This window comes from Notolepis coatsorum (genome assembly GCF_963971535.1).
Source record: "Notolepis coatsorum genome assembly, chromosome: 4".
NCBI classification, from domain to species: domain Eukaryota; kingdom Metazoa; phylum Chordata; class Actinopteri; order Aulopiformes; family Paralepididae; genus Notolepis; species Notolepis coatsorum.
This window is the reverse complement of record NC_140168.1, coordinates 169,995,788-170,008,928: the sequence shown is the minus strand read 5'-3', so window position 1 is coordinate 170,008,928 and position 13,141 is coordinate 169,995,788. Positions and strand designations below refer to the sequence as shown.

Here is a 13,141-nt window from a genome sequence, read left to right as displayed (position 1 = left end):
CTCTGCAGATGGATGCTTCTCATTTGATCCGGGAGGGTGTAGGGGGAGGAGGGAGACGGGAGGAGAGAAGAGGAGGGGACGGGAGAGGAGGGGCTCTCGACCAGAGTGTCTTATTGTTGACTTCAGCGAAAGCTCCCCCCCTCCCTCCCCCTCCTCTCTCCCTCTCTCCCCCTCCAGTGATGTCATTGTGATGTCAATGTCCTTAATTGTAATCTTGTGAAAGTTGATGGGTGACCAGACCACTCTGTACAGCAGGAGCCGAGGAGAAGAGAGACACAAAGAGAGAGGAAGAGAGACATAGTAGAAAGAAGAAAAAGGAGAACAGATAGATATTCTGGTGCTGAGGTGATTTTTATATTTTAAAATATTTTTATTTTTATCAATTGTTTTATTCGTCCGTGGTTCTGGATTATTGGAAGGAAGCTATGGCGGTGACGGGAGACGAGACAGAGTCAGGTTAGTGGCTCTCATATCCAAGTTCCTCTATGTTTAATATAGACACGTGTGTTTATACTTCTATAAGCCTTGAGAGTTTCGCGCAGGTCGGTCTGACCTTCTGTGTTTAGGAATGTATTATGTACAACAACAACAACACCGGTTAGTCGGTTACTGATCTATCGAGAAGGTAAATAGTGCGTGTGTACCGCTCCCGTGTTCATTCAACAAGTGAACTTGAAAGGATGGACCTGCGAGGTTGAGCGAAAATCAGTAACTAGAGCGTCAAACATAAACCGGTATTATCAGCCATTTCAATATTTTTTACATTTCAAATGTTTTTTTGAATGAATGTTAAACAATGCTGAAATGTGTACACTGGCCACTTGAGGAGAAGAAGAGAGAGAGAGAGAGAGAGAGAGAGAGAGAGAGAGAGAGAGAGAGAGAGAGAGAGAGAGAGAGAGAGAGAGAGAGAGAGAGAGGGGTGGGACGTGGGGGGGGAGAGTCGAGGGAGAGGGAGAGAGGGAGCGACGCGGGAGAGGGAGAGAGAGAGAGACACACACAGTTCTTTGGAGCAGAGCAGTAGGGTTGGAGGGACAGGCTGACCGGGGGGGGGGGGCGCTAGTTTGACGTCACTCTGATTTCCTGGAACACGACCCAGGCAGGAAAACGAGAATGCGAGCAGCGCGAGTAGACGCACACACTGACGTCAGCGTTTGAGTCATTCTGTGATTACACGCACACACACATCATCAGGCAGGCAGATAGCACGCCGTATGTGTGTGTTTGGACGTGCGAGAGAGAGAGAGAGAGAGAGAGAGAAATTTACAAGTTACTCATTCCCCCAGATAAGAAAGCGCACAGATTCGTAGCTTAAATGGGAACTCCACCCACATTAATAATTCCAACATGTTATTTCCATGGCCACAGGAAAATTCAAACAACAATATCTATGACCAAAGCCAGAAACCAGAGAAGTAAAACTTTAAGTGATGTTATCAGAATAACAAGTCTGGAGCTGCTCCACTGACTGAGTGAGGACCCACAGAGTGTTTCTTTGTTAGATTTGATTCAAATGTATTGTCATCGTACAACACAAGAACAATACAAGAAAATAAGTTGGCATCTAACCAGAGTAGAAGGTCCAGTAAGGTGCAATAACAACATATGCCATACGAGTGATTAAACTGGAATATACAAATGAGTACTACTGAATAATACTGCTAATCTGATGTATGTACAGTGTTACAGTATTATTATGTACAGTGATACATACAGGTATACTATAGATACAGTATGGTAGTAAGCCATATTGGCCAGTGGTATAACTGGTAAGGTATATACAGACACTTTAACTGCTTCTGTGACCCAGTGTCACCTCCATATATTTATATTTGTAACACTACTTGATCCTACACTGTGAACGGAACGTGCAATAATGTTAATGTTGGCGGCCAGGTAGCGCGGCCAGAGTGGGATCGAATCCGGCTGTGGTGCCTCCGGCTTGGCCGACCGTCCATACAGTGTTAGCGGGTGGGAAGCCGGCGTGGGTGGGTCCTGGTCGTTGTAAACAGCGACTCCTACAGTTCGGTCGGGGCGCCTGCACAGCAAGGGAAGGATCTAGGAGAGGTAGTGTGACCTTCCACACCACACGTTACACTCTCCCAGGGAGAGTCCGGCTGCCGGGTGAAAAGAAGCGGTGGGCTAGCTACACATGTGTCGGAGGAAGCATGTGATAGTCTCTCCGCCCTCCCAGACCGACGGTAGGGGGTAGAGTGCGCAACGACCAGGAAGGGGATTGGTAATTGGCATAACGACTAACATTGGGATGGGAGAAAAAGTCGGAAAAAGATAATAAAAAAAAAAAAATTAATAATGTTAACACTATGATCGCCGCGGATGAGTTTTCACGTCATTCCTAGCCATGCTCATTCTGCCGAAGACGCCGTAACTCGTCTTTGATGTCAATATTTCAAAAATCTGTCATCGAAATCATATTTCCTTTCCGGAGCCCTGAGACACACTGCTGATCTCCTCTCAACTCTCTAGCGGTTCAAGAGCGCCATCTGGTGGCCGATCGGCAGATCGCCAGCCGGAAATTAACCTTTGAACCGGTAGTGCTCATCCATATGTGGTCCGGCCACTCGCTATCGTTAGAGAGACTCCGTATTGACACAGTGAACATCGATCGGTGCAAATAACTAGAAAAAACAACATGATTTGGACGTATATACTATTATACAACCTGGAAATGGATCGGGCATTTCTCCATCCCATAATAGAAAAAATTCTGTTCCACGCTCATCTGCCAGCGGCGCGAGGAAGCCACGGTAAGATTCAGCGTTATTTTCTAACGTCTTCTATACTAACTGATCTGATGAACATATGACCCACTCTGGATGAATCATCTAACACTGCCCACGGAATTATAAACGATCCCCCGCCCATCCGGTCATCATCAGATGATGCGTGGAAACTTCTAGAAGTACGTCCAGTTGAAATTTTTTATCTCGCACAGATTCCTACCAAACTGTATTTGATCATCAATATAATGCATTTAGGGCTATAAATCACGTTCTGAAGAAAGCTGCAGAAAACGATAAAAACATACTTATACTTTAGACCATATTTTAGTATGAATATGTGAATGAAAAAGTTTAACGTTGCTACACCCTGAACAATACATATAGGACATTGAATGGGCCATAATAATGGCAATTTAGCAATAGAATTTAAAAAGTTATAGCCCTGCAAAGAAGGGGAACTTCTCCATAGACAAATAGAGCTGGCGAGGGATGGTAAATTATGAATTTAACCCATGGCGATTAAAGTGTTAACGTTACTCGCTCGTGTCTTATTATATATATCTTCTACCAAATCTTTTTTTTAAGATCTCCATATTTTTAGCATTTGCTTTTATTTAAGTTGTTCATTCTAGTTAAGTATTGTGTGATTGTGTGACCTGTGTGATTTTGTGTAAAGGGTGGACTAGCAAAGTTTAAGTTTATCATTGTACAGCAAACTGACTTTGAAGAAGTCTTTATTCATTGCACACATTGACAATGTCGTCATGCAGTCACACACACACATGCGATGGGCGGCACACACAGGAACACACACATGCAATGGGGGGGGGTCACAGATGAAATTGTCATGACAAACCAATAAAAAATCGCGAATTAACCGGTGGTTAATATCCCTGTGGCTGTGGTGTGGTTGTAGGCACGAAAATGCAGCTCGAACTACCTGTTATATTAAATTAATTGATTGCTGTTTAACTTGTCCGTGTCCAGTCCTTTCGATTAGCCCCACCGTTCATTGTAAACAATGATGCATGTAATTATATTAACGTTACTGTGTGTTGTTGTAGCTATGTTAATATAATAGGATAACCACCGGTTAATTCGCGAATTTTTATTGGTTTGTCAATTACATAATCCAACATATGTGTAAAGAAACAACATATTCCAGTTAATGGTATATTTTTTTAATGATTCGTTACGGCGAAATCAATACTTCCATTTGTATAAATTAGGTTAACTTGAGTTTAGTATTCCTGCCTGCCTGAGGGGCTCATCGGGGCTCATGCGCGCGCGGGTGGAGCGTAGATCGCTGGCCAATCAGAGCAACGCGGAAGGGAGGGTTGGTTGCCGAAAGGATACAAGCATCCCGTCGTCCTACCCCCAAAGGGCAGCCGGGAGCAGACATGGGCTGCGGTGTGGGGCCGAGCCTGGGGACCAATCCAAGTGCTCTTGCCCGTCTTCATCAAGGCAGCATTAGCGATCTGTTCTGCATGTTTTTCCATTGGGTTTATATTCTGGAGGGGAAACCCTTGCAAGCACGGGGGGACAACATGCAAACGTGTGTGTGTGTGTGTGTGTGTTCAAGAGTTTTTTTTAAGAGGTCTGTGTGTTCAAGAGTTTTTTAAGCTCTATTTTATTAAAATGTACCATAGTTGCTATTGCATGTATATAGATGTGTTTTATTACATGTTTATATACATACATACCAACTATTCTATTTATTTTACAAATAAATTAGATTTGATTTGATTTGACTTGAATAGGGCTATATCTCCTGCTCTTCAGGAGTCTCCTGCTCGTTCAGGAGTCTTGTGTCTCGTGGGCCTTCCCCGATGATGCTGATGTGGTCTGTTCTCCACTCTGTTACAGCTGCCACCGGGGACATGCCCTCCTACCAGCTGCATTCGCCCACCTCAGGCCTCACCCAGAGCATCGTGATGGCGGCGTCTCCCGGAGCCACGCACAGCCCCCCCGCGCCCGGCACCGAGGCGGTCACCCGCAAGAGAGAGGTCCGCCTCATGAAGAACAGGTGAGACAGCGACCTGGAAGGTGTCGAGTGACAGTGTTGTAGTCGAGTCACTATTAATCTCGAGTCCGAGTGTTGAGTGCTGCAGTATAACGAAGCAGGAGGGAAAACACCACACAGAACACGGGCGCCCCAGGAGGATCTCAGGGACCTGAGGGTGAAAGAGAAGAACACACAGCTTGTCAAATGTCTTCATGTTGCCTTGAGGACCAGGAATACAACACCGGCTACAACACGGTTTCTCCTTGTCCAACATCCATTGTGAATGAAAGATGTTTTCTTTTCTTAATACAGTAGGTACTTATACATGACACATCGAAGTATTATCAAAGTGCAAAAGAACAGCACCATAGTAGCTGTCCAGATTAGAACTCACCTCCAGTATAGTCTGAACAGTGTTGTAGTCGAGTCACTAAATCTCGAGTCCGAGTCGAGTCTCGAGTCCCCAGTGTTTGAGTCCGAGTCGAGTCCCCGTTACCCTAGTCCGAGTCCTAGTCATCACTCCACTCTGGCAGTCAAAGAGCTGACGTACAAATAAAAAAAGGTCTACATTAAACATAAATGACACAGTGGTCACCATTTCAAAGGGAGTTTATTTACTTTGTGACACAATAGCCAAACAAATTCACTAGCCATCAATATCTTATGTTAAATGATTATGTCCTATAATTTTTTTTTAAATGTAATAACCTCACTCCTCTCTCCTCTCTCTCCCCTCTCCTCTCTCCCCTCTCCTCTCTTCTCTCTCCTCTCTCTCCTCTCTCTCCTCTCTCTCCTCTCCTCTCTCTCCTCTCTCTCCTCTCCTCTCTCTCCTCTCTCTCCTCTCCTCTCCTCTCTCCCCTCTCTCTCCTCTCCTCTCTCTCCTCTCTCTCCTCTCTCCTATCTCTCCCCTCTCCTCTCTCTCTCTCCTCTCCTCTCTCTCCTCTCCTCTCTCCCCTCTCCTCTCCTCTCTCTCCTCTCTCTCCTCTCCTCTCTCTCCTCTCTCTCCTCTCCTCTCTCCTCTCTCTCCCCTCTCCTCTCTCTCTCTCCTCTCCTCTCTCTCCTCTCCTCTCTCTCCTCTCCTCTCTCCTCTCTCTCCTCTCTCCTCTCTCTCCCCTCTCCTCTCCTCTCTCTCCTCTCTCTCCTCTCCTCTCCTCTCCTCTCTCTCCTCTCCTCTCTCTCCCCTCTCCTCTCCTCTCTCTCCTCTCTCTCCTCTCCTCTCCTCTCCTCTCTCTCCTCTCCTCTCCTCTCTCCTCTCTCCTCTCTCCTCTCTCCTCTCTCTCCCCTCTCCTCTCCTCTCTCTCCTCTCTCTCCTCTCCTCTCCTCTCCTCTCTCTCCTCTCTCTCCTCTCCTCTCTCTCCCCTCTCCTCTCCTCTCTCTCCTCTCTCTCCTCTCCTCTCTCTCCTCTCTCTCCTCTCCTCTCTCTCCTCTCTCTCCTCTCCTCTCTCTCCTCTCTCTCTCTCCTCTCCTCTCCTCTCCTCTCTCTCCTCTCTCTCCTCTCCTCTCTCTCCTCTCCTCTCTCTCCTCTCCTCTCTCCCCTCTCCTCTCCTCTCCTCTCCTCTCTCTCAAGTTCAAGTTCAAGTTCTTTAATAGTTGTCATACAGAAGTACAGAATACTTTCATACAAAATGCTTCTTACTGTTACGCTCCAGAGACTGTGCTAGACAAGATAGTATCAATAACATAATAACATAATATAGCATGAATTTAGAAGAAGAAAATGAGGTCACAGTGTTCGGTATAGACATATGTACAATGTTCTGAGTTACCATATAATATACAATACACAATACTATGCAGTGTACTAATGTACAGTACTATTCAGTGCAAAGCAGAAATGGGATGAGGTACAATTTTAGGTACAATTTACAGTAAGGTGTACGAGTTGTAGTGCAATCCTTCATCCATAAATATAAAGTGTGGGGAGTGGGTGCTACAGTGTGTTTGTTTAAAGTGGGTGTGTGCTATAAAGTGTGTGGAGTGGGTGCTACAGTGTGTTTGTTTAAAGTGGGTGTGTGCGTGTGGATGTGTGTGCTATGTGCGTTTGGTGGTTGTTGTTGTGTAGTGTTCATTCATTGTTCGTTTATCAGCCTGATGGCCTGGGGATAGAAGCTACTTCTGAGTCTTTCTGTGCTCGCCTTGAGACTCCTGTATCGCTTGCCTGACCGCAGCAGTTCGAAGAGGCAGTTGTTCGGGTGACTGGAGTCTTTAATGATTCTCTTAGCCTTGCCCTTGCCCTCCCCTCCTCTCCTCTCTCTCCTCTCTCTCCTCTCCTCTCTCTCCTCTCTCTCCTCTCCTCTCTCTCCTCTCTCTCCTCTCCTCTCCTCTCCTCTCTCTCCTCTCTCCAGGGAGGCAGCACGTGAGTGCCGCAGGAAGAAGAAGGAGTATGTCAAGTGTCTGGAAAACCGTGTGGCGGTGCTGGAAAACCAGAACAAGACATTGATTGAGGAGCTGAAGGCACTCAAGGACATCTATTGCCACAAAGCAGAATAGTGGTCACAAGCTCTATTGCTGAAACAACAACAACAACAACAACAACAACAACAACAACAACAACAACAACAACAACAACAACAACAACAAGGAAAGCACACACAGTGCCGTTTACAGACACACACACAAAAAAAGGAATGAAATTTAAGACTTGGAAGACTTTGTTTCTCCAGGTGGACGCTTGAGGCCGGCCCGGCTGAACGAAGGCTGAAGTGTCGCACGTCATGCTTGCTTTAGCCGCCGTGCGTGGGGCTGGGGGAGGGGGGGGGGGGGGAGCAGGGGCGGGGGAGGAGGAGGAGCAAGGGTGGGGGCAGCGAACGAGAGCTGGGGCGGAGAAAGAGGAAGTAGGAAATAAGTATACCCCCTGCTGCTCCAGCTCACCGCAGGGGACGGACATGCAGGACTCAGGCCTGGTCTTGACCTCCGCCTCACTGCCAGCTAGTTTTTTTTAAACCAAGGTAGAGATGAAACGGAGCAAACGCAAGCGACATGGGCACCCCCTCCGTCACCCAGCACCAGCAAGCCATGCCCACCACATCTACCACAATGTCAAACATTCGCTCGATGTTTTATGCTTCTGTTGTTGACCGCTTCACGCATTCCTTCATGTGGTAAAAAAAATTACGAAACAAGAAAAAGGAGACCCGTCTGTCTTTGAGAGCCACGTTTTTGTATGAGATGGAGTGAATTCACAAAGTTCAGACTAGCACTTCTTCAATCTGCTCGTCCACTCAGGCCACGTGTCAGAACTCTAGGTCAGCGGTTCCCAAACCTTTTTGGCCGTGCACCCCCTGTCACCTCCCGACCTAGCTGACGCACCCCCCAATGGGTTTCTGTTAGAAAAAATTGTTGCTGGTCTCCGTGCACAGATTACATTATTTATTTTATCTCTTCCCACAGCGACTATGGATAGGGAATTTCTTTATTTAATAAAAATGTTCACGACAACATGGATGCATGTACTCTGCCAGCATGTTTAATATCCATAATACTAAAGGTTTGACTAAGATTTTTATGAAATTTTATTGTACAATTTTTTATTTTATTTTATTTTTTATTTACCACCATTAGCCTTTTCGTGTCACGCACCACCTAGAGGGCGCTCGCGCACCACAAGGGGTGCGCGCACCACAGTTTGGGAACCACTGCTCTAAGAGTATTCCATGGTGTGTTCAGCTGATGTCACACCGCAAATGTCACTAATGTCACGTCAGCTGATGTCACACTGCAAAGTTTGGTCATCGTTTACCACATTAGTTCACAATCAATATATATTTCTGAAAACGTTAAAGGATTATTATTATCTGAATCGGGAAGAAAAGGTATAATAATAACCTATTGTATAACTATCGATCCAAAAAAAGGCATTATCTTTTCACGACTGAATTGAGCTAGTCTACAAAGCACAGGAACTGTAAGTTATATTTGTGTGATTTATTCAGTAACAGCTAGAGTAAAAAAAGAAGAAGCTCTGTTTAAAGGGTGATGCCAATTACTTTGTTTTCAATGTAAATAATGTTATGTCGAGCTTACCGGGTTCTGCTTTGTGACTTTGTGACTTTGCAACCCTCTTTGCCGTCTTTTGGACCTTTTGGATCCCTTTAGATCTTCTTTCCTGCGCTTTCTGTTTACATAGCCGATAAAAGTCCTGTCCACTGAATACTGATACTGTATTGATATTGGCCAGTGATGATGATGAAATTCAGGTTTTTCAAAGATGTCAAAAGAGTTTGATCTTGATGCACATAGTTGTGGCGTTTGATGTGGCCCTATGGCTTTTGGACGAGGTTCAGTCTTTATCTGTGTAGTCCCAATGTTTTTGATGGATTGTAAATGCAAGTATTTTGTTTATTGATTAAATATTTCCAAATGTTTTGGAATGTGACTTGATACGTGCTCTTTTCGCTCCTTGTGTACAGTTCTGTAACGTTAGTGGCCAGGCAGTCACAGACTGTATGTTGCAAATTAGGGCTGCACGATTCTTGCTAAAATGTGACTTGAATCACGATTTTTGTCCCTAAGAATTGAGAATTCTCACACGATTCAAATTCTTTCAATAAAAACATTTATTGCAGTCTTTCTTAAACAGACAACATAACATATATGAAAGTGCTTGACTTAAACTTAAAAGTCTTTTGTAACATACAAAATAACTCGAGTCTCTTTTCCTCTCTTACGCCCGTGTGCGGGACGTGCGTGCGTCGCGGCACTTTGCTCTCGTCAGTCAGCTCAGGGCGTCATTTGACACACGCTACGTCAAATGACCACTTTCGGTTCTGACCTTTATCCCGACTCTAGCGTCAGAATGTTATGAAGTGGACGGCCATTTTGGATAATAACGCTGTTTTTACCGGTACACACATTACAAAAATGTATTTTCCGTGGGATTTTTATAAACTTTGGACTGTATGATGACTATAAGACTTCAGGCTATGGAACCGTTGTGTTGTCCAGCGCCTACCTCTTATCTGGAACCCAAAAACAGGAATCTAGCGACAAGTCAACACAAAAGTAAGAAAATATATTGAGTGTTGAATTAATTAAGCGTGTTTTGCTTTATACATCCATACATTGTGTAAGTGTGATTGATATCACAACTGGGATTGTTCCGAAGCAAATAAGTCAAAACGTGAATGCAGCGTGACGTAAATGCAGAGGGGAATAGGAGCTAATGTTTTAATGCAACGGGCCCTATTCCCCGTACCTGGTTCAACTAAGTCGATCAAAAGTCCCATTATCCAGATTCAATTAACCTGATGTTTGAATCCGCGCTTTCCCTGTTCCTCGAAGGTGGATTCAGTCTCGTTAATTCGAACCAGACTTGATGCTCAGGATAAGTGCGCGCGACCGCCTCAGCTGAAAAGACAGCAGGTGTCGATCGCAGAAATCCTGATTTTCTAACGGCATTGATTGATTGATTGATTTAAAACTTTATTAACATATTGCAGAATGGGTACAATACATACGGCTCAATAGCCTCGCCGACAAGTTAAATGCATAATCTATAGGCTAATGTTAAATCCCTCATTACCCCAATCAATCAGATTATATTTCTTTAAATGTGCCTGATGGCAGTAGGCTTAATGGAATGAATAATCGAATGAGATCTATTGCTAGCGAAAATAATTAGTTAAACTCTTTCAGAATAAGTAGATACAAACAAGCCCAAAGAGTATCTAATTGATAAGAATTAATAGATGCTTATGAGGATATCTGCACTGTATGCGCTTGGCTTAGGTAACATGTACTTTATATATAAATAAAATTTTCAAGGCGCGACCCCCGAAATAACAGAGAGGCTTGGAGCCGGCTATACAGTTTCACTATTAATCAGGTTTTAATCTGTTTCGGACATAATCCATATGCATTGAATTGATTAACCTTTGGTTTATACCAGTGACGCATGTTCATCATCAGATAACAGTGCTTGAACAGATACATGCATTTTCTCAAATGCATTAATGTGACGTCAACGGCTCATTCAATTGCTCAAATCCGTCAAACAGCGCATCTCATCAGACATTTTAATCCAAGTTACAATATCACATTAACGTGTGAGTGATGATACAATTCAACAATCCTCAGATTCCTCGTAATTCATAATCCACAAAGACCACAATCCACACATAGTGTTGTGAAGGATCAGATTAGACCGAATATGTATATTTATTTATATATATATATTTAATTGTATTTGTATATCGTTTGATATCCCCTGTATATTCCTTGTACAATATGCATTGAATATCCCCGTTTCTACTAAACAGCCCATAATAGTTTCATTCTACCATTGGACGAGAACCTGGCGCCAGGTTGCCATACCCCTAGGTCCAAGTTCAATCGTGCCGCCTAACATGTCGAGGCAACCCCCGGTTCCGCGCAGTAATATGCCGGGCGAAATACGTGTGGTACTATTTGTTCATAGCGCATATATATATGGCGCTCGTAAAGTAGAACTTTCTTTTAGTCCAGTTCTTTACCCTCCAACAGAGTGACAGACGCAAAAGCCTCCCCACGAAGCACGTGCGGTGTAGTAAGGCCTACTTGGCCCAGAATAGGCATTGAGATATCGTGTAGATTAATAGTTGAATGGTCATAGTTTGGCACCATACCGTCGAGTTGGACGTATTCTATTAAGCGAATAATAGTCTATTTATGTATGGTGCATCGTTCGGTTCGAGTTCTACAGTTATCAGTACCCCCATCGTTCCTGACGTTATCTGGACGCTTATCCAGGCTGGTCAGACCCCTAGTGGTGATTGCATCCGAGGAGCTCCGGGTCAAGAGCGACTGGACCTGTATATTGGATTACTCTACCCGACGACGGCGAGCCTTCCACGGCTCTTGGATTATGCTTTGTGTGCTTTGGTTATTCCATGGATAAAGGCCAACACTGTCGAGTGTTGGAATTACCCCCCGGAGAGGACTACAGGTGAGGCGGCGCTCTACACGTGAGGTCGCACCACGTCTCTCCGTTGTGGACCGGCAGATACCGTTCCACAGAGGGTCCAGCTGTATTCGTCTGCGGCCCGAGGTTCTGTGGGCACTGGGTCTAAGACTTTGGATTCTCCCAAGACACCGTCGGCCAGATGGGATACCGCCAGCGGCTTCTCTAACCCCCCCCTCCTACTGTCTTACAACCAGCGGGACCCCCCCCCCCCCCTTAGTGTATCCAGCTATAATCATTTAAGTACTATCGCTATCGTTTCCTAAATATTCCAGGTTGTATACTTACTCCCTGCGCAACCAGAGATTGGACATTCAATGTTGATTTACCTACGAATACTCATTTGCCATAAAAGTGCATACTCAACATTTCAAATCATAAATGTAATTAAGTGAATGTTGTATACACCCTTTGCTGTATTAAATATTCGATTTGGTCCATTTGTGTTGGTTCGTTTCATCAGGTGGGAAAGTGTTCATCATACTTATATCTTGTACTGGGTGGCCAGAAGTTAAAGTACATGAGGTAGTGGTATTAAATATCATATCTAACAATACAGTCAGGGAATTGTACCCCTCAGCTACAATTGGTCCTTCGAGCCGGATGGTAACTAGTGTAATATTAATATAGTGTTATTAATATCGAAATGGCCTATGATGAACACTCCACGAAACGATCCTCCTAACCTAGAACGCCCGCGGCGCAGACGACAGACACCTCAGTACTTAGAGGCTTACACTGTCAGTCAACTACCTAGCCTTCGACAAACGGTAAACGTGGTAAAAGTAGAAAGTAAAATTATGTCTGACCTTAACGACCAGGTTTCCCCGACCACAGAGGCCCTAGTAGGTCCTAATGTAACTGACCAAGCCCACGGTGGGGACCAGGAGGGAATTGACATGCCTTTACCCCCCGCCACTACTAAAGAAGTAGTCCCCGACACGCCCCGGGAGGAAGACAACCCTACAGAGAGAGAACTCTGCACGGAAGAAGAAGAGGAGAGCGCCGAGGAACTAGAGCTCCAGGACTCCCCAACGAGTACCCCCAGGAGCGGTTCACGCAGGAGCGGCTCACCTCCACTACCGCCTTCCCCCAGCGAAGCGGAGAGGATACTACAACAGGCGTTCCTCGTCAGCCTGACAGCCTCTGCCGAACGCGATCGGCTCCAAGCACAGACGCTTAGCGAGCGCGAACGTCTCCAAGCCCAGGCGACCAGCGAGCGCGAACACCTCCAAGCACAGCAACGGAGCGAAGAACAGCGCACAAGTCTGGAGATGAGACGCTTCCAGATGGAAGAGAATATGGCAAGAGACCGGGCCGACGCCCAGCGCGCCGCTGCCGGTGCCCAAAGAGAAACAGAGCGCGCCGCCGCCGACGCCCAGCGCACCGCTGCCGGTGCCCAAAGAGACGCAGAGCGCGACAGACTACAAGCGCAACTAATAGAGCAGCTGATCAAAA

The 13,141-nt window shown here is 45.4% G+C and overlaps 1 protein-coding gene across 2 annotated transcripts; it reads left to right on the top strand.

Annotated features, from left to right (window-relative positions):
- Nucleotides 1-229: 229 nt before the first annotated feature.
- Nucleotides 230-7,473, top strand: LOC311227489 (cAMP-responsive element modulator-like). Of its 2 annotated transcripts, none has more exons than XM_084313169.1 (3): nt 230-345; nt 4,608-4,767; nt 7,092-7,473. In XM_084313169.1, exons 2-3 carry the CDS (start codon nt 4,622-4,624, stop codon nt 7,234-7,236), a joined length of 291 nt encoding a protein of 96 aa, XP_084169295.1. In that variant the 5' UTR covers nt 230-345; nt 4,608-4,621; the 3' UTR covers nt 7,237-7,473. The 2 variants fall into 2 exon arrangements, with proteins under 2 accessions (XP_084169295.1, XP_084169294.1); XM_084313168.1 differs by having other exon boundaries at nt 231-456.
- The last annotated feature ends 5,668 nt before the right edge of the window (nt 7,474-13,141 follow it).